The sequence below is a fragment of the Mustela putorius genome, unplaced genomic scaffold (genome assembly GCF_011764305.1).
Source record: "Mustela putorius furo isolate JIRA1106 unplaced genomic scaffold, ASM1176430v1.1 tig00003942_pilon_pilon_pilon, whole genome shotgun sequence".
NCBI lineage: Eukaryota > Metazoa > Chordata > Mammalia > Carnivora > Mustelidae > Mustela > Mustela putorius.
In genome coordinates, this window is record NW_025422087.1 from 2,658,075 (window position 1) to 2,684,794 (window position 26,720).

The 26,720-nt window shown below is 45.9% G+C and overlaps 2 protein-coding genes across 6 annotated transcripts; one reads left to right on the top strand and one right to left on the bottom strand.

The window, feature by feature from the left end:
• On the top strand, positions 1 to 13,302 carry GTF3A (general transcription factor IIIA). Its single transcript, XM_045069720.1, is given in 11 exon segments — positions 1 to 78; positions 115 to 408; positions 2,918 to 3,018; positions 7,079 to 7,175; positions 7,551 to 7,639; positions 8,862 to 8,935; positions 10,352 to 10,432; positions 11,189 to 11,418; positions 12,738 to 12,801; positions 13,036 to 13,088; positions 13,090 to 13,302. Coding segments are annotated over 11 exon segments (1,272 nt in total). The 3' UTR covers positions 13,201 to 13,302.
• On the bottom strand, positions 13,244 to 26,720 carry MTIF3 (mitochondrial translational initiation factor 3). 5 transcript variants are annotated; one of them, XM_045069704.1, is made up of 5 exons: positions 26,455 to 26,675; positions 20,935 to 21,009; positions 17,085 to 17,548; positions 14,435 to 14,592; positions 13,244 to 13,500 (listed from the first exon to the last, which is right to left on the bottom strand). In XM_045069704.1, exons 3-5 carry the CDS (start codon positions 17,545 to 17,547, stop codon positions 13,282 to 13,284), a joined length of 840 nt encoding a protein of 279 aa, XP_044925639.1. In that variant the 5' UTR covers position 17,548; positions 20,935 to 21,009; positions 26,455 to 26,675; the 3' UTR covers positions 13,244 to 13,281. The 5 variants fall into 5 exon arrangements, with proteins under 5 accessions (XP_044925639.1, XP_044925640.1, XP_044925638.1 ...); XM_045069705.1 differs by having other exon boundaries at positions 26,566 to 26,663; XM_045069703.1 differs by lacking the exon at positions 20,935 to 21,009 and having other exon boundaries at positions 26,566 to 26,720.

Here is a 26,720-nt window from a genome sequence, read left to right on the forward strand (position 1 = left end):
ATGCGCGGATGCGGCGCCGGCGCGGGGCGGGGCCTGCTATCTGCGCGTGCGCCGCCGCTCCAGTCCCGCTCCGCTGAGGTCGCGCTCCCGGAAGTGCGGAGGGCTCGCAAGTAGGGTGCTCCCGGAACGGAAGGCGCAGGGCTGAGCGTCGGTCACGCGCAGCCGTTTGCTGCACGTGTCTCGGCACTTGGCTGACCCACTGTGCGGGGCGCCCTGGAGCCGCCTGCCTCGGTTGCGGAGGGTGTGTCATCCCTGACCATCGCCGACGCCTTCACGGAAGCCGGCGAGAGCCCCGCCCCGCCGCCCTCCGGGCTCAATAGGAGGTTCATCTGCTCCTTCCCTGATTGCAGCGCCAGTTACAACAAGGCCTGGAAGTTAGACGCGCACCTGTGCAAGCACACGGGGGAGGTAACCGGGCACCAGCCTTGCGGCGGAGGGGCGTGGCGTCCAGCCCCAGGGACTCGGGACGTGGAGGCCGGCCTGGCGGGCTCTGTCCGTGAGGCCAGGGGCAGCACGTGGGTGCACATGCCTTTGCAAGACATGTTTATCTTTGGCAGCCTGGATCATAGAGGCGAACCAGCTCTGCCTTAGGTTTGGGAGGAGCCGAGGAGAGGTAGACACGTTCTGAGACCGAGACACTTGTCCTGGGCTCGGGGCTTTCTAAACCAACGCTTCCCTTTTGATCTTGAGCTTTGGCCAGTCATCACCTCCGGGTAATCTGTAAATAGGTGCAGAGGAAGGATACATTTATTCTCATCCCTTCTATATCCCCTATTTTTACCCCCAACAGACACCTGACTTAATCCCTGGCGTCCTGGAACTGGAATGGGGAATGACTTCTAAGTACTGGAGCTTTAGCAAGCAGCATGCGTTCATTCCTTCATAATTCAGGACCCTTCTAGCCCTGAAGAGAGAAGAACAGTCTGGGCAGGAAAACAAAAAAACAAACTGCAGAAGGAAGCGTGATTGAGTGTGATTGAGTTGGGGACAATACAAGAGGAGGTTTGAGAAGCATGTCTGGTGGGCTGATTTTTTGGCCAGGGTACAAATAGGGTTTGGAGTTTGGGTTTTATTTTGAGGGCAATACGAAGTCTTTGGAAGATCATCTCTGGGGAAAGGGAAGTTCATGGAGGCCAAGGAATCTGCCCAATTTCCCAATGTTTTGCAGAACCTGGCTTCACATTGCCTCATATGAAGGCCCCCAATTTCCTCTGCCTCCATCCTTTTTTTAGATTAATTTATTTTGGAGAGAAAGAGAGGGAGTTCAGTGGGGAGAGGGAGAGGCAGAGAGAGAATCTTAAGAAGACTGAGTGCTGAGTGTGGAGCAGGATCTCATGACCCTGAGGTCACGACTTGAGAGGAAATGAAGAGTTGGATGCTCAGCCGACTGAGCCATCCAGGTGCCTCTGAAGGCCCTTAATTTCTTAAACCAGAGGCCTGCAGCCCCTGCTTTTGCACCTAACACCTTCCACACATATAGGCTATTCATTCCGTCACATGTCCTCATGGCCCCCATCCTCCTTACCCTCTCCAGCATTGGAAGGCTGACCATTTCCTCCGAATCTTTCCCTCTTCCTCACCTACTGTTTTCACTGCTCCTTTCTGCCCTTGACTTTACCCATGCTACCCAGTTGTCTTGGCAGTCTTACCCAGTGACTGTCTTCACTCAAAACATCCATTAAGTTCTGCCACCCTGTCCTTTCTGTTGCCCATTCTGTCCCTCAGATTGTGGGTTCTGAAACTTGTATGTCCAAGTAGGGAAGCATGTGGTCACTTTTGTGTCCCTCCCTGAAAACCTTTGGGGCAGCATGAGCCTCCTCTCCCTTCGGTGGGTCACCCCCAGAGCCATGGCCCAGAGGAAGGATAGACTGTCTGTGATCTTGGGACATGGGGCAAGTAGTCTCCAACTCTTCCCTCAGCTCTGCCCTCTAGATAAATAAACTGCCCTCTCTTTAAAACAAGGGCGCCTGGGGGGCTCAGTGGGTTAAGCCTCTGCCTTTGGGTCAGGTCGTGATCTCAGGGTCCTGAAATCGAGCCCAGCATCATCAGGCTTTCTGCTCAGTAGGGAGCCTGCTTCCATCTCTCTCTGCTTGTTGCTCTGCCTACTTGTGATCTCTCTCTGTCAAATAAAATAAATTAATTAATCAAGTAAAAAAAAACAAAAACAATAAAAAAAGACTTATAAATACTGTGCAAAGTTCCATGCATTTTCCCCCAGTAATAAACTCTTCTGTCTTCCTGTCTAGTGGCTTTGCTACTAGTACTGATATTTGAGGCTTTGGTACCTCCTTCCTGGACCATCTTGGGGTTACGTTTTTCATAATAAAATAAAACTGGTGATTTGGGGGACATTTTTTACTTTTACTGTAGGTGTAGAATGGAGACCCTTCCTCCCTGGGTCCCAGGTGGTGGTTGCAGTTAGGCTGAGAGCTGATGGCTTTGCTCTGGCACCTGTGAATATCTTCCTGGAGGTGTGCTGGGCATTCTCTTAGCATAGGCATTGCGCTTGTCTGGGATGAGACGGAACCTGCATGTTCCTGTGCCTTAGGCTTCGAATGGATAAAAATATGCTGTGGTTGGAAACATGTGCATGTTGGCCATGCTGGGTGGGGTGGTACCGGTGAAGCCTGTTGTCAGGCTAGAAGTAGGTTAGCAGTGCCATCTCTTACTGTGAAGGCTACCTGCGTATTTCATCTGCTATTCATAGAACAAAATCTGTCACACTGCCTTTGTGAGAAAGTTGTGGCATTTGTAGAACACCATTTTCTAGCCTCGGGTGCTCAGCACTTACTGAGAGGAAACCATCTCTGGAGGTGGCGTCCATGGTTTTGCCTCCTGTACAATTTTAGGTGTTTAAATAATACCAGAATTACTAACTGGGGCAGGATTGACCTGTTTTTTCTTTCCTTCCTGCTAGAGACCGTTTGCTTGTGACCATGAAGGGTGTGGCAAAGCCTTTGTCAGGGACTACCATCTGAGTCGCCACATCCTGATTCACACGGGGGAAAAGCCATTTGCGTAAGTAGAGCACAATTCTGAGGCCTTTGAAGCGGTTGTATTTGGCATATCGACCTGTATTTGGCATATCGTTCCTGGTAAGGAAGTAGATTGTTCACTCCTAAGACCAAGAGCGAGCAGCTTCTCTCCTTTGCTTCTCTGGGTCCAAGAGGAGACTGGGTTTGAATATGTGGGAGAGAAGAGGGGGTTTTGTGGGTCCTTTGTGTGTGATAACTTCAGCAGTGAGTTTATCTGAAGTTGTCTTGAGTTTGCATCCTGTCTTCTCCCTTTTATTTATTTATTGTTTTAAGATTTTATTTATGTATTTGACAGAGATCACAAGTAGGCAGAGACACAGGCAGAGGGGATGAGGGAAGCAGGCTCCCCACTGAGGGGAGAGCCCAATGCAGGGCTCGATAGCCGAAGGCAGAGGCTTAACCCACTGAGCCACCCAGGCACCCCTCTTCTTCCTTTTACAGTAGATACTGACTGGGAAATCCTCCCCCCAAAACACTCTGTTCAGACTAGATGGTATAATGGTTCTCTGGCAGAGTCTTGCCTCCATGGGTTACAGGGTCTTTATGAACCAGTAAATAAGCTTCTGGGATAAGAGACAGAAGCATGAAGAAGTAGAGCTTTTCATAGTTTTATCTTGTATTTCTTCAAATTAAGCCCTGCACCTCTCCACACCGGGTTCCTATTTTATTCTTCTTGGAGTTACTGCTTGCCTTTTGAATCAGCTACTTCTTTAAAGCACTGGATCTCAGATTTAGGGAGCTGAGAATCACCGGGAGAGCTTGTTAAAACCCGAGTGCTGGATCCCATCCCGGAGTTTCTGATTCCATAGGTACTGGGTAGAGCCAGAGAATGTGCATTTCCAGAAAGTTCCCAGGTGATGATGCTGTTGGTCTGACGTCCATACTTGGAGATCCACTGAACAGAACAGAATGTTCCATGGAAACACTTAGTTTTCATTGAAAAAATAATACTCTATTAGCTGTCCAGAGCTACATACAGGAGACCGGTATTGCCCATGTTGGAATTTGATATCGTAATTGTGTTCCATGAGACATTTCCTTGCGTGTAAGGTTTTCTCATGATCTGAGTTGTTTTCTTTTAGTTTTAAGATGATGGTGAAGGTGAAGTGTCTCATGTCTCACTAAGGCCCAAACAGTCTTGGGGAAAGTGAGTTGTCAGTAGTTGACACGGGATCATCTTCATGTCCTTTTCCACGTGGAGAGCCACCTCTCTGTGTGACCAGCGTGGTAGCAAGCGGGAATGGGACAAATTACTGGGGGGGCAGATGTCTTTATCTCAGCCTCCGCGCAAGCACACGGTGTATCATCAAAATAAATAGCCCTAAGTAAAGCTTAATGGATTTCAAAATGTAGTTCAGCTAGCCCAGCAGAGAGTAACTAAGTATGGTCTGGAAAATAGAGCTGGACTATAGTTTTTGACCTGGAAGTTTCACGTTGGGGGATTTATTCTGTAGGTACCCTCGTGCCTGTATTAAATGCATGTATGAGGTTATGCACAACACTATTAGTAGGATCGGAGCATTGGGATCAACCCACCTGCTGGTCATGAGGGACTAAAGAGCATAGCAACACAGTAGAATAGTCTACAGCTGGGAAAACGAGTGCAGGTGTTGTCTGGGAAACAGGATCTCCAAGGCATAGTCACTGAAAGACCAAAGTTCAGAAGAGTGTGTACGGAGAACTGCCTTTTTGCGTGTAAAAAGGAGGAGGGAAGAGGGGCGCCTGGGTGGCTCCGTGGGTTAAAGCCTCTGCTTTCGGCTCAGGTCATGATCTCAGGGTCCTGGGATAGAGCCCCACATCAGCCTCTCTGCTCAGCAGGGGGCCTGCTTCCTCCCCTCTCTCTCTGCCTGCCTCTCTGACCTCTCTGACTACTTATGATCTCTGTCTGTCAAATAAATAAATAAAATCTTAAAAAAAAAAAAAAAAAGGAGGGAAGAGTGGACAGGAAGAATCTGTATTTATATTTGCAACGTTAAAAGTTACTTAATAAAACCGAAAGTGTCACCTCTCCTGAGTGGTGGGGCGTCACGCAGCAGTGTCCCTTTTCATGCTTTTTGGTTTCTGAGCTAAGATACTTTGTGCTATTTAAAAGATGAAATCTTCAAGGAGAATGAGCTGGGTACAGATGCATAGGGGGACCAGGAAAGCTGAAATGTTCTTCCCTCTGGACCAAGGCCACTCTGTGGTAATCCTGGCCAGCTCTCTCCCTCGCCTGACCCGTCTTCAGTTCCAGGCTCCCATCTGGACAGTGCTGCTGGATGTCTCTCTGACTCCTTAAGTTTCCTGTGGCGCAAATCCCTCCCAGTCAAGTCTGAGCTCTGCTTCCTTTGGTCTTCACCTGCCTGGTCTTCACCTGCCTTGTTCTTGTCGGGTAGCATCTGTGTCTACCTGATGACCCATAGCAGAGACAAGGCAGCTCCCCTGGGTGCCTCACCCTCTTAGCTGTCCCTCAGACCCTGTCCTTCAGACTCTGTCCCTCCGGCTGCTGTGGTCTTACTCCAGCCTCTTAACTCCCACTTGAATGGTGTTTTCTTTGCCTCCAGACTGCTTCCCTTTTTAAGGCTGGGCACGGGTTTTAAGTGTGGCTTTCATAACCAAATCTAGGATCTTAGTATGTTGTGTAAATGACCCTGGTGACCCCACCTTTTCATGATCTTGCCCTGTTTGCTTAACTCTCTGACATGAAACTTTGGTCCAGCAGCACTTAACTGACCAGCAGCCCCATCTGTGACGCTGCCTGCATCTACTGGGTCTCTGTGCCTGCTCCTTGCTTCCTGTCAGGACGTTTCTGGGCCCTGTCCTCTTGCCCCAACTTGTGTTGGGTTAGATGCTTGGATCAGGATTCAAGGCCAGAGTGACAGAAAACCCAGCACCCTAGTGGCTTAAACAAGACAGTCTCTGTTTTTCTTGCTTAACTGAAATGCAGGAGTGGACAGTTGAGGGGTGTGCCACAGTCAGGAGACCTGGGCTCTTTGTAGCCTGTCTCTGCCATCTTCATCTTGGGGCTTCAACATCATGCTCCAGGAGGACTGCTGGAGCTCCAGCTGTCACACAGGCGTTCCGCCACCAGGGTGGACGAAGGAGCAAAAGAAGGTGTGCCCCTTCTCAGATGCTTTATGGTTGCTTTAATTGGACGGGCCCAAAAGAGCCATGTGGCCACCCCTAATTGCAAGGGAGGCTGGAAAAAGCTCTATTTCTGTTCATCGTGTACCCAGCTAAAACTGCGTTCTATTCCCAAAGTCAAAAACAACCCCTGTTGAAATTCATAGTGGTCTCTGCCCCAGCGCCCCTCCTGTGTGCTTCTAGTGCCATCGATCGCACGGCCCCTACCTGTGTGTCTCCCATCTGTCCCTGTGCCCGACGGGACTATTACCCAGTATTTATCAGTGAGTGACAGCTGAGATCAGGGCTCTCAGGGAGGTCCTGCTTCGTCCACCAAGCTTTGGAGAACTCATCACAAGAAGAGCACACAGTAAAAAACGCAACCGCCCAAAGAATTTAGGTAATTCAAGGGTGAGATATAGAAGCACTCATTAAGGGGTGGGGAACTAGAACGGCTTGATGATATGCGAGAAGCCATATGGTTTGTGGTTTTGCTCTAAATATCTGTTTTTACCTCTGATGGTAAGCAGAAACTAGTATTTTGGAGGTTTTTTTTGGAAATGCAGCTTATTGTGACATTTCAAGCAAAATTAAGGTTATTCAATTCTAAATTGAGAACAGTTTAACTTAAATACAATTTAAGCCTAAGCAGGGTTTGGGCTTTTGGGAACTAGTATTTTCCACTTTCCCTCTGCCCGGTTCACAAAGCGTGTGTGCTGTACTATGCCTGATTTCAGAGGCCTCACATGAAAAACGCATCTCCGTGCTTGGTAATCATATCAGAACTGAGAGGCTGACACTGACTTAACACTTTGGAATTTGTTAAAGACTATTTCATACTGTACTTGGGAAACTACTTTTATAAAGTTGGATGATATATGCATCTTAAAAATTCTCTTCCCTCGGCTTGTAAATATTTTGATTTTTACAATTTCTTACAGTTGTACAGCCAGCAGTTGTGATCAAAAATTCAACACAAAATCAAACTTGAAGAAACATTTTGAACGTAAACATGAAAATCAGCAAAAACAATATGTAGTAAGTATGAATGATTTTCTGTGCCTAAATTCTCTATTTTTATGCTTATTGTCCATGTTTCGAAAATGCTTATCAACCAGATTTTGTCTGCCAAATACCTGAATTTAGCCCAACTCCTAGCTAACATAACAGCGGCTTATTTTGAAAGCAAAACATTTTCGTGCTGATGAGGTTTATTATGGGTAGGCTGCCCCAAACGAAACTCTTAAGCTGTTACAAATAGGTTCTTCTTCAAAGCTTCCTGGCCTAGAATTTGACAGTAACTCAGTGGAAGCAAGTAGCAAGTATAAAGTTTCCATAATGTGTTTATCTTGAGGGAATTCTCTTGTGAATGGTTCTTTTTTTTCTTCAGACTAATGAACCTTTATTAAACAGTGCACTTTTGAAGGTTGCAAGAAGGCCTTTAGGAAACACCAGCAGCTGAGAATCCACCAGTGCCAGCACACCAACGAGCCACTGTTCACGTAGGTGCTTCCCGCTCCTGGGCTCTCTTACAGTTGAGGGGGGGATAAGATTGAAAGGCGGAGGTTGGGTGCAAGTGTTCAGAAACCATTTCTTAACGCTTTTCTGTACCGTGAATGCCCATTGATATAGTGGGGCATTTCAAAAGTTTGATTGTGCTTTTCCTTTCCAACAGAAATAGTTAATGTATTTCTAAATGATTTGTAAACTAGTGCAGTTGTGGTGAAGCTCGAAGGGAGAACTAAGAAATTACTTTATTTAGTTAGAGCTCATTTATTTTTATTTTTATTGACGATTTTATTTATTTGTTAGAGAGAGAGGGAGGGCGCCTAAGTAGGGAAAGCGGCAGACAGAGGGAGAAGCAGACTGACTCCCCACTGTGCAGGGAACTCCGATATGGGACTCGATCCTAGGACCCTGGGATCATGACCTGAGCCAAAGGCAGACGCTTAACTGACTGAGCCACCCCCGCGTCCCAGAGAGGCTGTTTAATTGTGTGAACTGTCATTATACAGACACGAAGCATTCCTTTGCTACAGAGCAGAAGTCTACTTTAGAGTGGCCTTCCTGAGGAACAGGGATGGTGACTGGACACACGGGCCTGGACTTGCTGAGGGTGTCAGGGAGCTCCAGCTGCCTGCTCGGAGGTGCATCTTCAAGGGCACTAGCCAGCCTCTCTGTGGGCCACCATCCTGCCCAGTGCCTTCCTGGTCCCCCCAGAGCCGTGGCTTGCCTGGGGTCACTGCAGGGCCTGCGTCTCCTCGCTGGCAGGCCTGCCACCTCTTGTGCCACCCGGGCCTTTTGCACGGAAGCGGCTATGCCCTGTGTGGCTCACCAGAGCCCGTGCGTCTGCCGCTGCTTTCCTTCCACACTGTCCCGAGGTGGCAGCGTGAGACCCAGGAGACAGTTGAGAATGCCTTAGTGGTTTACCTCAGCTGTCACGTAGCCATGAAAACAGCCCAGTCTCAGAAGGGTGAAGATGAACACTTTAATATGATCACAATGCCAAAAAAAGAAGTCATGACTCTTAGTTTGTTTGGTCTCGAGGCTGGTCAAGTCACTTGAATTTCACTTGGGATTTGGTCTCAATTTCAAATATCCTCTTTATGATTGGTTTGGTGGTGGGGAGAGACTTGGGTAGCAGAAAAGGACAGAGTAATACTGACCTTCAGCAGATGCTCCACAAAAGCGGATTGGCTCATACGGGACCTGTTGTTAACCCAGGTGTGCCCAGGAAGGATGTGGCAAACACTTCGCCTCACCTAGCAGGCTGAAGCGACACAGGAAGGTCCATGAGGGTATGTCTGGCGCTCCCAGGTGGCCCCCGCTTTGAGGAGACCCCAGGAGAGATTGTGTGTGTGTGTGTGTGTGTGTGTGAGAGAGAGAGAGAGAGAGAGCGTGTGTGTGTGTGTATGTGTTGTGTCAAGTTCTTTGACTGTAAGATGCTCTGTTCTGTGCCGTGGTCCCGTGGCACCCAACACGATCTAGGTGGGGACCGCGTGCTGTAGGTTCAGGCTTTAGACTCGACCAGAGACACTGCACGCCCTCGTCTGTTCTTCCACTCCTGTCATCACTGTTTACAGCCGGTGTCTCTTGGTCTGCCACAAGTGCCTGGGGGTTCTCTGCTTCTGAGAGGGTTAGCGCTCCGGCTATGAAGTGCTATGGTTGGCTTTTTCACCGCTGTTACCTCTGATGCCTGTGTCCTCCTTCTCATTAGGGGCATCCTCAGGGCTTGGATAACAGTTCGAGATTTTGGAGTTAGCAGATTGTAACTTTTTCCAGAAAGACTTGATTAAATTACTTGAATCTTCTCTCTGTTTCCTTGAGGGCTTTGTTTTTTTTTTAAGAATTTATTTATTTGACAGAGAGAGAGATCACAAGTAGGCAGAGAGGGGGAAGCAGGGTCCCCGCTGAGCAGAGAGCCTGATATGGGCCTCAATCCCAGGACCCTGAGATCATGACCTAAGCCAAAGGCAGAGGCTTAACCCACTGAGCCACCCAGGTGCCCCTCCTTGAGGGTTTTTTTATTCTGTATTCCAGTTTTCTAAGTATTGAGTATATGGGGGTTTTGTTGTTGTTGTTTTAAACATTCCACTAGTAGCTGAAGAGTAAGAGGTACCCTCATTCCTTTTAGTTTCTGTCTATTGAGTTGGTGAAATACAGATTGGCTGTTAACAGTGACAGATTCTTCCAGTTCTGGTGCTTCGCATGATGTCTGCTTTTGTCTACAGTGTTTCCTCTGGGTTCTTATTTTCTCCCTTAATTGCACTCTGCGTCTTTCCTGTATTTTATAACTAACAGATAGTAAGACTAGAGGCCAGGCGTAGGCACACAACCCCTGAGACGTAGTGTTGGTGGTGTGCCAAGCCCAGAGGACCAAGGAGCTTTCATGAGGAACACAAGAGGCAGGCATAAAGCAGGGAGGGGCAGGGCGCTGCAAGCCATGGCAGCTGGGGAAGGGCAGCAACTTACTGGGAACAGTGTGCTTCTGTGAAGTGTACAGACCTAAGACACTACGTGGACTACCTTGCTACATGATTATTAGATTTCCCTGCAAAACTGAGTTTTTATTCCCACCTCTAAAGACTAACTGAACATTACTGGGAGATTGGAGAAAGATTATGTAGGCTTACAAGTTTCCTTTCTAATTATGTTTGGTATTTATGCTGAATATTTATGAAAGGCAATGCACCAATGTATTTTTTTCTCAACAGGCTATATGTGTCAAAAAGAATGTTCCTTTGTGGCAAAAACATGGACAGAACTTCTAAAACATGTGAGAGAAACCCACAAAGGTAAGGCAGACGTGTATGGCACAGTGTAAATATTTGTCGCTATAGAACTGCTTTTAAAGAGGGAAATATTAAACATGGGCCTTAAAATAATAACTTTTCCATGTCATGTTTTGAGACGTGCTGGGTACCTCAGCCATTTGGCACATGAGCAGACAAAGCTGTGGTCCCAGGTTCAGGAGGAGCTACGCAACAAATTGCTTGTGCACACTTGTGTTTTTTTAAGATGTTATTTATTTATTTGAGAGAGCGAGCACAAGGCAGGGAGGAGAAGGGCAGAGAGGGAGAGGAGAGGCAGGTTCCCCACTGAGCAGGGAGCACAATGTGGAATTCAGTCCCAGGACCCTGGGAACATGATGTGAGCTGAAGGCAGAGGCTTAACAGACTGAGCCACCCAGGCACCCCTAAATTAGTAGTCAAGAACTTTGGGAGGCACTGGTGGCCAATGGGACAGTTTGGGAAATAGCGCTTTATGTATTGGCAGACAAGGAAAGAAACTGGTCGTCTCAATCTCCCTTTGCCCGCAGCTACCATGCTGAGAACCCCTGCTCCCTGGTAAGGGAAGAGTGACTTTCTGTAATACAAGAGCATGGGAGAATTGAGACAGACTTCCAAGCAATAAAAATTGGACTTCGTTTTCTGATTTATGATAATCATGACATTTTCAGCATCAAATATATTACTTCTATATTGAAGTAAATTTTCTCTGTATGGTCATACCTGGGGAAATCGGTTAAGTTTGTCTGTCTACTCCACCAGAGGACATAAAATGTGAAGTATGCCAGAAAACATTTAAGCGCAAGGATTACCTTAAGCAGCATATGAAAACTCATGCCCCGGAAAGGGATGTATGCCGGTGTCCGAGGGAAGGCTGTGGTAGGACCTACACAACCGTGTTTAACCTCCAGAGCCACATTCTCTCATTTCATGAGGAACGGCGCCCATTTACCTGTGAACATCCTGGCTGTGGCAAAACCTTCGCAATGAAAGTAAGTATTCGCCCTCCCGGATGCTGTCCTTTAGGTCTGGGGCTTCCCAGCTGGGTTCCTGGGAGCTCTGGATTTCAAGATGGTGCCCCAGGACCTACAGATGGGGAAAACCGGGTACTCTGGACCTTCCACTCTGGCTTCAGCAGGAGCGGTTCTTTTTTTTTTTTTTTTTTTTTTTTTAAAGATTTTATTTATTTATCAGAGAGAGAGAGAAGGGGAGAGAGCGAGCACAGGCAGACAGAATGGCAGGCAGAGGCAGAGGGAGAAGCAGGCTCCCTGCTGAGCAAGGAGCCCGATGTGGGACTCGATCCCAGGACGCTGGGATCATGACCTGAGCCGAAGGCAGCTGCTTAACCAACTGAGCCACCCAGGCGTCCCAGCAGGAGCGGTTCTTAACTCAGGTCTGCAGAACCACCGGATTTTCCTATGCCAGTGGCTCTCAAAGCATGGCCCTGGACCAGGAGCATCGGTGTCACCTGAGAACTTGCTAGAAATGCACATCCACAGGCCTTCCCCGGACCAGAAACTCTGGAGATGGGACCCAGTAATTTAACAAACCCTCGGGTCTTCATGTCCTTGAGAACCAGTGGCCTGCAGTACCACATGCTTATTAATTATAAGAGTATGATAATACTTGGGTGTCCTTTTAGACTGTCGTCTTTTAGGGGTTGAGAGAGTGGGCAACAAGGACATGAGGGACTATAGCACTTGGGGATCGAGTCTGGATCTTGGTGTGACTTGAATAGGTAAGAACGGGACACTTACCAGATGACCCGCGCTGCTCTGTGGACCCTCAGTCTGGCAGGTGCTCCTACAAGTGTGAACCATGAGTTACAGCTGAGTCTGAAGAGACAGTGATGCGGGCGCCGAGTGCGTCCAGACCGTTAGAAAACCACCTGGGGCTGACGATGGTCAGCATTATTGAGGACGGGAAGGCCTCGGTCAGATTTTCCACTGGGGTTTCGGAATGCTGCTGAGGTTCACCTAAAGGTGCAGCTAAAAGAACCTTCTTCGGCTTGGAATAGCTCACTCAGAACTGGTTTCTCCTCCTCTTACGAACAACTAAGAAGCCGGTGGAGGTTGAGACTGTGTAAGTTCCTAACCTGGGTCCTTCAGAAAGGTAGTGATTTAGGTCTAGGATTTGAGGAAGAATTCGCTCTGGTGGGGGAATCTTTGTAAGCTGAGGTCACATCCTTCAACGGGATGTAACAGAAAGAAGGTGGACAGTTTATTTAAGTAAGTCATGGAGTTTTCCTATTAAGAGATACCAAAATGGCAGTGTTCTAAAGATTTAACTGTTTCTTTCTCCTTCATTGTAGCAAAGTCTCACTAGGCATGCCGTTGTGCATGACCCTGATAAGAAGAAAATGAAGCTCAAAGTAAGTTGAGTCAGGCAAGCTGTTGATTTTAAACACCAGTTACCTCAGCCAGATACAATCTAGAATGTTTCAGCTCCTTAGTAGCGAGTGAGCCTGCGCTGCTGTGGAAGGGAGGGCACGACCTTCACTGTTCTAAAGGAGCGCTGTGTGTGGGGGTGGGGGGGGTTACAGCTAGTAGAAGATTGGTTCACACAGCTTGATTTTGAATTACCATTATCTTGTTTCCTTATCTCCAAAGGTAAAACCCTCTCGTGAAAAACGGAGTTTGGCCTCTCGTCTCAGTGGTTATATTCCTCCTAAAAGGAAGCAAGAACAAGGCTTATCTGCACCTAAAAATGGAGAGACCCTGAACTGTACTGAAGACCAAGTACTCTCCACTGCTGCGGCCCTCGCCCTCAGCTGAACCTCACCCTGCTTTGTTTAAATGATGCACAGCAGCCATCTCATTGACTTCCACTCAGAAGCACATTTTTCTTTATTAAAATCACTGATGCACAACATCTGATTCTTGATTGTTTCTGTCTTCTTTATTCAAAGCGTCTCCTTTCTGGGTTCCTTGAGCTTCTCTCCAGGCATTCTCTTCCTTTTTGCTCAAATGACGAAGAACACACATTACAGCTTTTCCTCCCCGAACAGGCTGTGGCCGGGATGAGAAGGTAGCTAGTCCAGGCATGGTCTGGAGTATTTGATTACAGATCTCCTCCTAGAAAGGGAAAACACCCAAAGATAAATTTAAAACTGTCTTTGATGCTTTCTAGTGTTAACGCTCTAATACACATAAAAATCAGCATTCCTGAATTGCTGTTAAGTGACTGCCTAATATCAAATTGTGCCTATCTGGTTAAGCTGACTGAAACCTGTACAATAACCATGTGGAGTTTTACAAATGCCACATAACTAACTGATGCACTGAAGGCTGACAGTTTTAAATTCCCACTCTGTCCTGGCACTGTGGGACTGTGTCTGGGCCCTTCTACCATCTCCAAAAAAGGAGGTACAAAGCAGTGGGTTTCAGTACTGACAGAGGACCTCTTTATCCCCCAAGCTGTCAGTCTAGTGCATTTCTTAACATTGGTAACACAGAGTCACTGGGGTGATTAGAAGAATACACCCAGTTCTAGAGACTCTGGGCTGAAACCTAGGCCTAAGTGATTCTAACCTGGAGTGAGGGCGGAAACCACCAGACTAATGCTGCCTTTTAGCTGCTAAGGTCTTGGACTCTAAGGACAAAACAAATATTCTAGAAACTTAGCCTGGGAATATAAACTGCTATTTTCCAGAAAGGCAGTGTGACTTTATATATAATGCTTCTCAGGGGCATTATAAATAGGAGACTTTTAAAAATGAATCTTATGTTTTTAAATTATAAATATTGTGCAGTTTGTAAAAAGAATAGTAGATAGCCCTGCGATTATGCAGTGCAATGTTTTCACATGACAAAATACGCTTCCATGGAAAAAGTGATGTACACAGAGTATGCTTACATTTTGAAAAATGAATTGGAAATCTACTGCCATCACTGGATAGAATTAGCCATTACTCGTCTTTGCCTTTACATTCTCCAGATTTTCTACAATTATATCTTTAGATCAGAAAACAAAAACCATGAGCAGTTCCTCATACCTGCCTGTACTCACCATCTTCTGTTCTGGTTCCTCTGGGTTCTTCCCTTTCTTTATAGTAATTTGAACTTTGTACTGTTTCTCAATCCACTGCTGAATCTGTTTACTCTTTGTATCCAAGTCATGTTGTCCAATATTTGAAGAAAAACTGAGTTCCTTTGTCAGGGTAGGTCCTAGTTTGAAACAGGAAGACTTGGTGCTAGGACTGCTCACTGGTCTCTTCATGGGACCTGAGCCGTACCACACACTTCAGGAGAGATCAGCCTGGCACGGGGGCCCAACACTCCTCTCTGACTTAGTTTCAAATGTTTTTTTAAACAAGGGAGATGGACAGATTTAAAGGTACCGATTTTTTACCTGCCAAGGAAGAGTATATTGGTCTCAGCCTTTAAAAGTAGATATTCTGTAATGTACAGAATGCTTCCAAAATCCTTACCTTCACGTGATGAAAGAACAAAAGAATGGTCCTTTTTATTAAAAGGAACGAGTCTAGCTTTATGATAAAACTTGACTATCCTTATTTTTCCTTCTGATTAAAGCAGCAGCTGGGAAGTCCTCTTCTCATCTGACTCCTTTTGCGATGGCCTCCTAGTGACAGTGGGGTCATCCAGACTGCACGAGACAAGAGGGAGCTCCCTGTGTCCTGTATTCCGAAAATGGAAACCCTGACTTTTCGAAAATTATTTTACAGGGAAGGAACAAACTACCTAGTAAAAGCGCTGGGACAATTCAGGGTTTTGATACGGGAGAAAAATTGGGTCTCAACCCATACAACAATCTCCCTAGGAGGACTGACTAAATGTGAAAAAATTACAACTTTAAAACAGGAGAAAGGAAAGTGTGTGACCTCAAGACGGGAGAAGGATTTTGTTAAGAAAAAAAACTGGTAATTTCCTTTATCAAAACACTACTGGTAATTTTAAAAAGGGCAACCAAAGAAATCGAACCGGGACAAGGTTTTGGCATCACACAGAACAGAGAACCCTAATAAATCGGGGGTGGGGGAGGACCATACAAGTAGAAAAACAGGGACGATAAACTGGTAATTCACAGAGGAGGCAACTCAAATGGTGAAAGGAAACACAAATCAATAAGACAGGCTTTCCTACCCATCAGCGTGACAAAAATGAGAGGAGCGGACCAAGTGTGGGTGAGGATGTGGGGAAAGAAATTGCAAACACTGCTCATCTGCCCCACAGGCTCAGGACACTGACAGGCGCATTGTTCTCAATCAAAGACTGGAAACGAGCCCAGTGTCCACGCAAAGGCACTAAAGCCATGGTATATGGTATATCCTTAGGATTCAATTTAGTAATTATAATAAATCAGCTACGGCTGTTCTATCAACATGGCTCTTGAAAACAGCAAGATGTAATTTTTATGTGTATAAAATCCTGCTCTACACTGTTTCTATGGAACCAAAGCTTAACAACACAGATCTACTACACCCAGAGTCCACGATGGTGGAAAGGGAGGACAGCACCGGGAAACAGCGCCAGGGGACTTCCAACTTTTCTGGGATGTTTTATTTTGTTTAAGAATCTGAAGCACAACAATGTTAATGCTTGTTCATTCTGGACAGTGGATAGTAGGTATTTATATTTTTCTGTATGCTTTCCAATTCCCAAAATAAAAGCAGTGTTTCTAAAAAAAGAAACCCCTCCTTGCTTCCCTCAAGCCCCTACAGCTGGTTCTAGGTCTCTCTCAGAACAAAATAATGCCTTTAACACCTTAGCCCTCCAAGTAGCGCTCACGACAGCAACGGGTCTTCTCCAAGCTTCTCTGGGTTGTTCAACGACTTTTCTGGGATACAGTTTGAAGCCTTTACCATCCTAGTTGGCCTCTTCTGAATGCTCTTTGTTTTCTAGTCAACATCTTTGCTGAATGTGGGCTTACAAGACTGAGCCACAGACAGTGTGTGGTTTTCTTAAGACACACAACCTCGCTGTGGCGGCTTCGGGACCAGTGTTCCTGGTCCCTGTCCCAGGCTGTTTAACAGAAAACACTCTTCCGTAATGATCAGCACTTCGCAGGAATCGTGATTAATCCAGGTCTATTCAATTCATGGTTCCACGAAGGCATCCGTGACAAGGGCATTGGAAGGTGATTGGCAAAATGCGTAAATGAGCATTACTTACCAATATTGTAACAAAACACTGGGGTGGGAGAACCTAGGAGGTTAGAATCACCTGAATCACCTAGGAGGTTAGAAAGTGTTTCCAAGCAATTAATGAGGCACCGCCACTTTAGAGATGTGGGGGGAAAGGCGGGGAATAGAATGGCCCAGCCCTGGAACAGGGACTCGAATCCGCCCCCTCCGAGTCTCCTTTCACTCCCATTGCGAATGGTTCTGCCACCCCCAGATCAGAGACTGAGCTAAGGACCACAGGGAAAAGTGATTTCATCACTTTGGGGAGTGTACCTTATCCCCCACCCTCCACCTTTTTACACAGGCTTAAAGGAAGAGATGCTGTCCACAGGGCATCCAGGAAAAAATGGAATGGCAATAATGGAAAGCTGAAGAAACATGTGAGCAGGGGTGGGGAGACCGTACACTTCCCTGTTTTTTCACATCCCCGAGGTCACGAGGAGCCGTGGCAGATGCTGCTCTCAACTGCTGGTCCACGATCCCGAGGACTCAGTCTGCAGACAGCACGACACCTACCAGCTTTGGGGTTGGCCTTTTCCAGTTCCCGAAGCCTCAGTTGCTCCTTATGAATCTGTGCCCCCGTCAAGAGCTGGTACTGGGGAGACTCGGTGCCGCTGTCCCGTTTCACAAGCTTCAGGTCCCGCTCATTCATGAGCCTGATCACGTCTGCTCGGTGCATGTTTCCCAAATCATTGCCCGCCTCATCCAGCACGTGAATGACTCGCTCGTGAATTTTTCTCCCGATGCTATTAAAAGCCGGCTCGCTCTTTTTCTTCTTCTTTCTTTCGTCCTGGGGGTCCGCAACAGTACTGAAAGCTTTTGCATGAACCCAGGAGGACAGTCTTGGGACAGAAGCTCTGAGGGACCGCTGCGCTGAGATGGTCTCACGCAGGGTGCATTTACCAGGACATCGGCTGATGTAGTTACTTCCAGTCTTTATGGTTTGTGATGTTAGCCTCTTTAGAAGAAGGGCGGCCATCCTAAAAAGCAGAGAGAAGGTTTGTTACAATTCCATCAGTTCCTTGCTGTGCTTTGATACAGTCGTACATGGAGGGCGTGTATGAGGCTGCAGGCCTAGGTCACCTGCGAACGTTGTGGATCAGTGCCTGGGGAATTTACGCCAATGACATGCGCTGTCAGGGGTCTGAAGTCATATTAAGTGGTGGATGTACTGTCCCCAGTGCAAGTTATTGTGAGAATAAACCGTACCTGCACATGCTGTCATTTTCCGTCGTTTCTTCCCCCAATACTAGCTCATTTGACCCTATTTCCCAAGGATCTTGTAGTGCCAACTCTAAAACCAAGAATCATCCTAAAGGTTTATTTAGGAGAATGCATATATAAAATCCTTGGTGATTCATAAACACCAACTCATAAGCTTTTAATACAATCAACTGCTAAGACAATTTATCAATACATCCACTGGTACACAGAAGACAAGAGCTCTATTCTGGGGAAAGGGACCCCCACGAAGGAAGCTGACCCCGTGGGAGCACTGATGGAGACTCTCAGGAAGGAAATATCCTGTCGTAAATCAGAGTGCTGAGCTCATAAACTGTACGATGACCCACAAGGGAAGGCAGGACAAGCCAACGTTAATGAAGCATTTGGTACACACGGTGATTCTGGTTTATTTCATAGGAATAACCACTGTTCTTAAAAATGGCATTTTGATTTTGAACTTGCTTCTCTCCCCCAATAAGTCTTTCTCCTTCCATTCATATGCTGGGCAAAGCCTAGAGGGGCAGGCTGGAGGAGGAAAGAGAGGGCCCAATCATGTCATCTGGGGTGGGCAACACAAGGACTCAGGGAGGTGGGCCTGTCCACGACCAAAGAGGAAGGGAGAGGGGCCTTCAGCGGTGCTTCTCAAAGAATGGTCCCTGGGTCACCTGCAGGAGAGTCACTTAGAATGTTTGCCAAAACTGGAAGTGCCCTCTGGTGCCTAGATTTGATCCCACGGAGCTGTACAATCACTGACGCAACCTCCATCATCACCCTGTCTCAGGCCTTGGGTTGGGTTGACTGCAGCCCAAGCTGTCCTGAAGAGGCCCACAGTGGCCCCCACCCACCTCTGCCCACCGCGCCTATCCCACCTCTTCCAGCTCTGTTCCAACCTCACTGGCCTAGGGGGTGTTCCTGGCACATACCGAACACAGTCTTCCTCTGGGTCCTTCCACCCAGGAGGTCCCTTCCCTCGGCTGCGTGGTTCATTTACCTCAGGCCTCCCTCGGCTTAAGGGTTACTGCTCAGCGAGCTCTCCATCCACTCTAAAGAACATTGTACCCTCGTCACTTTCAAATCCATTACCTTGCCTTTGAAAGAATCCACATCCTGCCATAGTCTATAGCTACTTTGCACACATGTGCACAATCTGTCCTCACGAGAATACAAGTTCCGAACACTAGAGCCCAGAGCCCCTATGAGCACAGACATGCTGAGTGAACCAATGTTTGAGCCAAAGGGAATAGCCAGGAGGGAAGGTGGTGTCTGCTGGTGTCTGACCCCTGGGTCCTCAGATGCGTCATTCCTTAGCAAAACACACAAATGCAGGTAGCCCATGTGCTTCACGTTCTGGCTGGCCTCCCAAATGTCACTGGCCTCACTGAGATCTAAGGGCAGATGCTCTACCCACAGGGGAGGAGATGAACTCACAGTCGCTACCGGTCAGGACTCCAGCTGCAGATGTGGTAAAAACTCAAGAACAGGTGCTCGCTTCGGCAGCACATATACTAAAAACTCAAGAACAAGAGCAGACTGGATCTTTTTTTTTCTTTTTTCATTTTTATTTATTTTTAAAAAAGATTTTATTTATTTTTTTGAGAGAGAGAGAGAGACACGGAGACAGAGAGAGAAAGAGTACTAGCAGGGGGAGCTGCAGGCAGAGGAAGAAGCAGACTTCCTGCTGAGCAGGGAGCCCAACGCAGGACTAGATCCCAGGAGCCTGAGATCATGACCTGAGCCGAAGGCAGATGCTTAACTGACTGAGCCACCCAAATGCCCCCCAGATTGCACTTTAAGTAGCTGAGATACTCCTGTTTAACAAAAGAAGTCAGATATTTGTTGGTGGAGGAAGCCCCAAGACCAAAAAAGCAGAAAAGCCTGAGGAGACCAGAGAAGACTGTTTTCCATTTAGCATCAGAAAAATAACAGCACTACCAAATTTCACCAGGAGTTAGGATGGCGCTGACAGTAATGGAAGACAGCGACTGCATCCTGGGTAATGAATTCTCAACACATTAAAACAGAGAATATTATTTCAAAATGTAGGATTTTTTTTTCTCAAAATGTAGGATTTTCAAAAACAAGAAAGTATATAAATAGACAAAGCATAGGAAAAACAGAAAATAAAATTTATGAAAACCCTGGTTGTTTGTGGTAAAGGACACAAGTGATTTTCCCCCCCATCCTTCCTAATTGTCATTTTTCCTCCATCTTTTACATGGAAGAAATACTTTTTACCAATAAATGAAATTACAAAATAAAGATGATTTCAGAAAAATGATGTAGAATTTTTTTTTAAGCTTTAAAAACACTTTGCAGGAAAAGGAAAAGGAGTAGAAAAATACTGTCAACTATATTTTTCTTTAAGTTCTGTACCATTTTTAAAATTTTAATAAAGTTTTCAATTTTCTTTCCTTTTATTAATTTTTTTAAGATTTATTTATTTGACAGAGAGAGAGATCACAAGTAGCCAGAGAGGCAGGCAGAGAGAGAGAGGGCTTCAGGCTGAGCAGAGAGCCAGATTCGGGGCTCGATCCCAGGACCCTGAGATCATGACCTGTGCTGAAGGCAGAGGCTTTAACCCACTGAGCCACCCAGGCGCCCCTTATTCGGGAATGTTTCAAACATGTTCAGGCAGAACAGTATAATAAAGCCTCAAGCACTCATCACGCAGCCTCTTAATAGCATGTAGCCAAACCAGCCTCCTCTCTGCCTCATCTACTCTCCTACAACCCCAGCAGCCCATAAACTATTCCAAGGTCAATCCTATCTCACCAGCATATACCTCAGTAAGTCATCTCCAAGAGGTGAGGCTTCTTTTGTCTTTTAATGACCATAATGACATTACCCCAATTAATAATCATTCCTTTATATTACCAAATATCCAGTTTTCTGGCTTCCCCCACACTATTGTAATTTCATTTGTTTATGTTTTATCCACAGGTTGGGTGCATGGACAGACTCCCACTGGCCCAAATGTGTGGTAATCACAACACTAAGGAACAATGGCAGAAAGTTGTTTCAACACAAGGAATATGCAAAAATCTACAAAAAAGAAAGATCATTTGCCAGAACCGCCATGACTATTACCCGGATTCCCTACCGTTAAAATTGGTAAAGAGAAAGGACTAACCATTCACCCTACCTTTTTAGGAAGAACTGACATCAGCAATCATCCCCAGTGGGTAAAGAAAAGCTCTTCATTAGAGGAGAATGCCAGCTAATAAATGAAGAAGACAAGCCATTTAGAAATCACCATTTTGCCACCTTCAATCAAGTAACAGGTCCAGGCAAGGGTGGATACGAAAACCATTAGATACAAAGCTAATGAAGAAACAAGGTATTTATTATAATGGTGCTCAAGGGTGACTCAAAGGTTACCTGCAAACTGAAATGGGAAAAAACACACTTTGGCTGTCATCCTCCTTCACCTAAGGTCAGACTCAGCATTCCAGCGATGGGACAAACTGACATCCTAGCGCACACTTCCTCCGGTGGCATGGCATGGGGGTGACACCTTCTGTGAAACAGTCCTGCCAAAAAAGCTTTAACCAGAATCTGGTCTGGCCTCTAGATGGTTTCCAGTTTCCAGGGAATACAAGGGCCAGACTTGGGAACAAATCAGACACCACCACAAGGAAACAATCTGACAAATGCAGACCGTGGCTTGTATCAAAAAAAAAAAAAAAAAGGTCAATGTAAAAGGGAATGAAAAAAGAAGGGGGCTATTCTTGAATAAAAAGAGGAGACATAATTGTAAAATGCAATGTGTTTGGGAAAAAAATAAACAACTACAAAGAGATGTTGAGATATAGGGGACAAGCTTTTGAAAAGTAAGAAGACTGCTGATGGACCAGGTACGATCTGAGAAGTATTTTGACTGTCTCAGGTGGGAAAATGCCGTTCTTGGGAAGGGACTCTGAAGTATTCAGGGTAGAGGACCATGACATCTGCCACTTGCTTGGACAAGGTTCAGCAGAAAATACATGTGCAGCATGGCAACATTTGTTGAATCTATGTTATGGTTATGTGGATGTTTGATTATTGAGCCTTAAGACTGTCCTTTAGGTTTAATTTTGTTCATAATTAAAAAGTTAAAAAGAGAAGCAGCTACCCGAAGAAAGGAAACAGTTCACTAGTCGTGCCAATAGGACTGTTTCAATCCATATAAGTTAGATACGTCACTATAATTTAATAAATTGGCATTCTGGCTTTATATAATCTTCAAAAAAATGTTCTCTTCATTAGTTTTAAGGCCTTATCTAGATGAATTCTATGTCTACGGAATTTTACAGATTGCAAAGTCTGAATTGTTTGGTAATGCAGATCACCTTTATTCTCCATCTAGCTTTCATCAGTCTAAAAGTATCTCCCCATCATAAATGAAGATGGTTTCATGTCCAAGTAGGACTTGTGCAATGTTTGGCTAACTCGTGGTTAAAAGGGAACATGTTTTGGAGCAGTGGTTCTCAGAAACTGGAGGCCTACCAGCATCATCTGGGAATGCTTTTTCAAAACACAAGATGTTTCCTTGTTCCTCTATTGTTAAGAACCACTGGGTGAAGACCCTCTCAAAAAAGGAAGACATAAGAAAATAAATGATGAAACACTGTAACGTTAGTGGGCGCCAGTGGTTTAAGCTAGGCATTCTGGGGAGTATAAGAGCAAAGGTTAAGAAAAGGTTAAGAAAGCTTTCCAGGGGATGCCTGAGTGGCTCAGTCAGTTAAGTGGCTGCCTTCAGCTCAGGTCATGATCCTAGTGTCCTGGGATCGAGTTCCACAGAGGGCTCCTTTCTCGACAGGGAGTCCACTTCTGCCTCTGCCTGCCTGTGCTCTCTCTGACAAATAAAATATTTAAATAAATAAATAAGAAAGCTTTCCGGGTGGATGCAAAACAGAAAGCCTTGCTCTTCATGAAATTTCTCCAATTAAATGTGTTTGATAACTGTCAAACAAATAGTCAGCTGACTGAGCCAGCAGTCCAAACTGCAGTAAGTTCTCATGTTCTTATGACAATATAGGTGCCTTTAGTCACTCACTGCCACAGCTATCCCTTCAGAGACATCCAGAACTATTTGAAAAGCCAATTATCTTAAAGTCATTTACTTAAAATACGTAATTGTGTAGTGAGACAGCCATATCTGGTTTCACAGAAACCTGGATCTGATCGAGATCATCCCAGGCTGCAGCTCTCTGCACCCACTGGGAGTTTTAAATTCCGCAGCTGACTCCACATTGTGGGGAGAAAATATAATATTTTTTGTTGTTGTTCCTTAGTTGCATGAGATTGGTTAGGTGCGTGGAAAACTCCATATCCTCAAGCACTGGAGGATAAACGGACAAGTGCCCTCAGAGCCCCCTCACTCTTCTGTCTAAGCAAGTCCCACTAATTTCAGTCCTCACTCCCCTGCTTGGCCCTCTTCAATACCACCCCTAACGTGCCTGGGACCATGTAAGAAAAATGACAATGGCATTATTCCAAATGCACACAACACAGAGTAATTTTAATGTTTGACCTACATATTCCATAAGAAATTGAAAGGATTTTAAATAATAAGCCATAAAGTGGGAAATTACAAAATAAATACATGGCTACTTCCATACACAGTATTTCGGGAGAGCTTGGGGCCGTTCTTTATACTTTCACACTAAGTGTACAGTTGTTTAAAATGACTAATATTCTTTGAGGACTATTTCCCCCAACTTTTACCATGGAAATGTTTAAATATACAGAAAACTTGAAAGACTGTACACTGAACACGCCAATACCCATTCATCTAGATTCTACATGTGGCTATCTTTGTTTTATTTACCCATCTATTTATTCCTCTTTCTATCCATTTATGTTTTGATGCATTTCAAAGTAAAGTTGCAGACACTGACATCTTCAAATGCTTCATCCTCAAATACTTCAGCATGCATTCCATCAACTAGGGTTCAGTATTTGGACTCTTTCCATTTTGAAGCAAAATTTACATATAAATTTGGGCTCAGTGGCTCAGTGGGGTAAGCATGTGCCTTCAGTTCAGGTTGTGATCTCAGGGTCCTGGAATGGAGTCCTTCGTCAGGTTTCCCACCCAGCAGGGAGCCTACTTCTCCCTCTCCTGGTGGCCCTCTCCCTGGCTCATATTCTGTCTCTTGCTTTTTCCCGCAAATAAATAAAATCTAAAAAAAAAAAAAAAGTTTGAATCTTAAATATACCTTTTAATTAGTTTTGACAACCACCCACAACTCCTCTTAACATACAGAATATTACCATCACCCCAGAAAGTTACCTCATGTCTAAGTTAGTCTCCAACCCCACCCAGAGGCAACAACTGTTCTGATATTTTTCTATCATAGTCTGTTCTCAGATTTCATACAAATGTAATCAAGCCTATGTACTCTTTGTTGTAAGGCACGTCAGCATATTTTTGAGATTCAATGGTGTTGTTGGAGGTGTCACTCGTTTGTTCCTATTTCTCAGAACTGTCCCAGTGTATTGATATACTACAAATTTTAAATCCAGTTTTCTATTGATGAACATTTAGAATGTTCCTAGTTTGGGGCTGTTATGAATAAAGTTGCTATAAGCATTTTTGGTTTGGGGGTGTGTGTGTGTGTGTGTGTGTGTGTGTGTGTGTGTTTTGCTATGAGCATTTTTGTACAAGAAAAAAAAAGTAATCAAATGATTACTGCTCCAAAAGACAGCTGTATTCCCTTTATGATACATTATTTTGCATTACCAAGTACTTCTTCAGGAGGTACGGATAATGTATTGTAATGAAACTTCTTGGAATATGATTTAAATATGTGGTTATGAGGGAGTCCTGTCCTGTAAGAAATTAAATTGTTTGCACACTCACTGCTCTTCTTTCCTCTATAGCTGATATTTACAAGCTCATACTTACTAATACTTGTTATTTCCAGGGAGGTTGGATCAAAGCTACATAGATTCTAGAGTACTAAATATTTGTGAAATTAATTTTGCCAGTTCCTATGACTTTAAGATCCTTCCTCACACCTTTCAAAAGAGTTTCACAAAATCCTTGCTTCTGCCTGCAGACCTGCCAACAGGCCATGTGTTCTGTTCCAGTGGGCTCTGCAGCCTTAATACCAGAGGACTGAACCATGGTCACTGAGCCTTCATGGTGCTCTCCCTTGGCTCCGGTTTTGCTCTTCCATAAGGAATACAAAGTACTATCCATACTCAGGTTAGCTTTTTAAGAGCAATAACGCCAATTTACAACACTGAAAGAAGCTGACATATATCTTTGGTCAATTACTTAACCATATTTTTTTACCTATAAAATATTTAACTTGCTTTATATTTTACTTATCTTCTTGAAATAGCTTAATGGCCATCCAGGAAATGTTTTTTAAAAAGCTTTTAAATCCAGAGCTACAGACTCAGTATTAACGTTGGACTTATTCCAGCACATGTATCTTCTACCTGGTCCTTTGCTCTTCCAGAACTTCCTATCTCGGTGCCCAGCATCACAGTCCATCCTCCAAAAGAGTACCCCTCTTTTCCATCTCTGCTCTCCCTCACTCTCCTAGCTAACCCAACACCAAGTCTCATAAATTTTCTTCTAATTCCACTCAAATCCAACCACTTCTCCCCACGCCCATTGCCACCACCAGATTCCCACCAGTAACCTAACTAGGATTTACACACTTGGAACCGCAATCCGTTATCCCTGGGCGGCTGTCACCACACATCCCCACCCTCCCCACCATAAAACTGCCTCATATTATGACCAACATCTTTCATGAAGCCTAAAGGGTCGTGCCACCTCTCCAGCCTCGTTCTATACAAAACTTTCTACTTCCCTAAACCACACTGGCCGTCCAAATTCTTGAAATGCTCTTCCCTTAAGTTTGGGAAGCTCCGGATTGTTGCTTAGTGCTCCCTTTCTCCAGGCATTCTTCTGATTACCTTCCAAACGAAGCCGATCAGCCCAGCCCCTACTTCCCTTGCCCCCTCATCTGTCTGTTGAGCTCAGCATTAATGCCCAACATTAAATGCTCGCGTAGTATAGTTTATCTTTTTCCCTTTTAGTACTAATCACAATCACAATCACAATCTGGTGATTATCTGATTGCTGTTTCTCTCCTTCAATAGGTGGTAAGTTCTCTGAAGCTGGGAACGAATCTGATTTATCCTTTACTGTCCCGTCCCTGGCATACTAAGAGGTCGCTGACTTTGCAAACGCCCCTCCACTCTGCACCTTCTTAGACTGCGAGTTTTCTGTAGGAAAGTTTATTTACTTCGTTCAAGAGTCTTGTGCCATAGAGCCTATTAAACTGTGAGTAGGGAAAGAAGAAATCCCCCAATCACTTAGCAACCCTCCCCGCTACTCCTCTCCCCGCCGGCGGACAGTCACGTGTGTCAGCCGCGGCCACGCCCACAGAGGGAAGTGGTCCCCCAGCACCCTCCGGCTAGAGAGGGACGTGGGGACGTAGGGCCGGCGTGCGTGCACGCGTGCCCGTATGTACGCCGCGATGGCGGGGCGAAACGTTCAGAGGCCGAAGGGCCAGCGTCGGGTCTAGCTCCTGCGGTTCCCGGATGCAGGGTCAGCATCCCGGACCCAAAGACGGTTCTAGAGACCGGCCGAATCTCCCACCCCGCGGCAGGGTCTGCGGCGCCTCTCCGCGCTCCGTCCGGCGGCAGAGGGGGCACTGACCTTCCAGGGACAAAGCTGAGCGCGAAGCCGCTTCCTCCGCAGGACTGTGCCTAAGCCCACGTCCTCCCGCGCAGGCCCCCCTCGCACGGCGCCCCTAGCCTTTGGCTTTACCTACGCCCGGCCGGCGATTGTAAGGTCTGGCGGAAGAAGCCAGGGAACGGCCCCCGCGTGGAGCCCCCTTCGCCCTCCGTAGTGGGCGGGGCTTCGGCTCACGTCTTCTAAAGGAAAGGTGACGCAGGGAGGAGCGCCGTCTGGCTGGAAGGCGG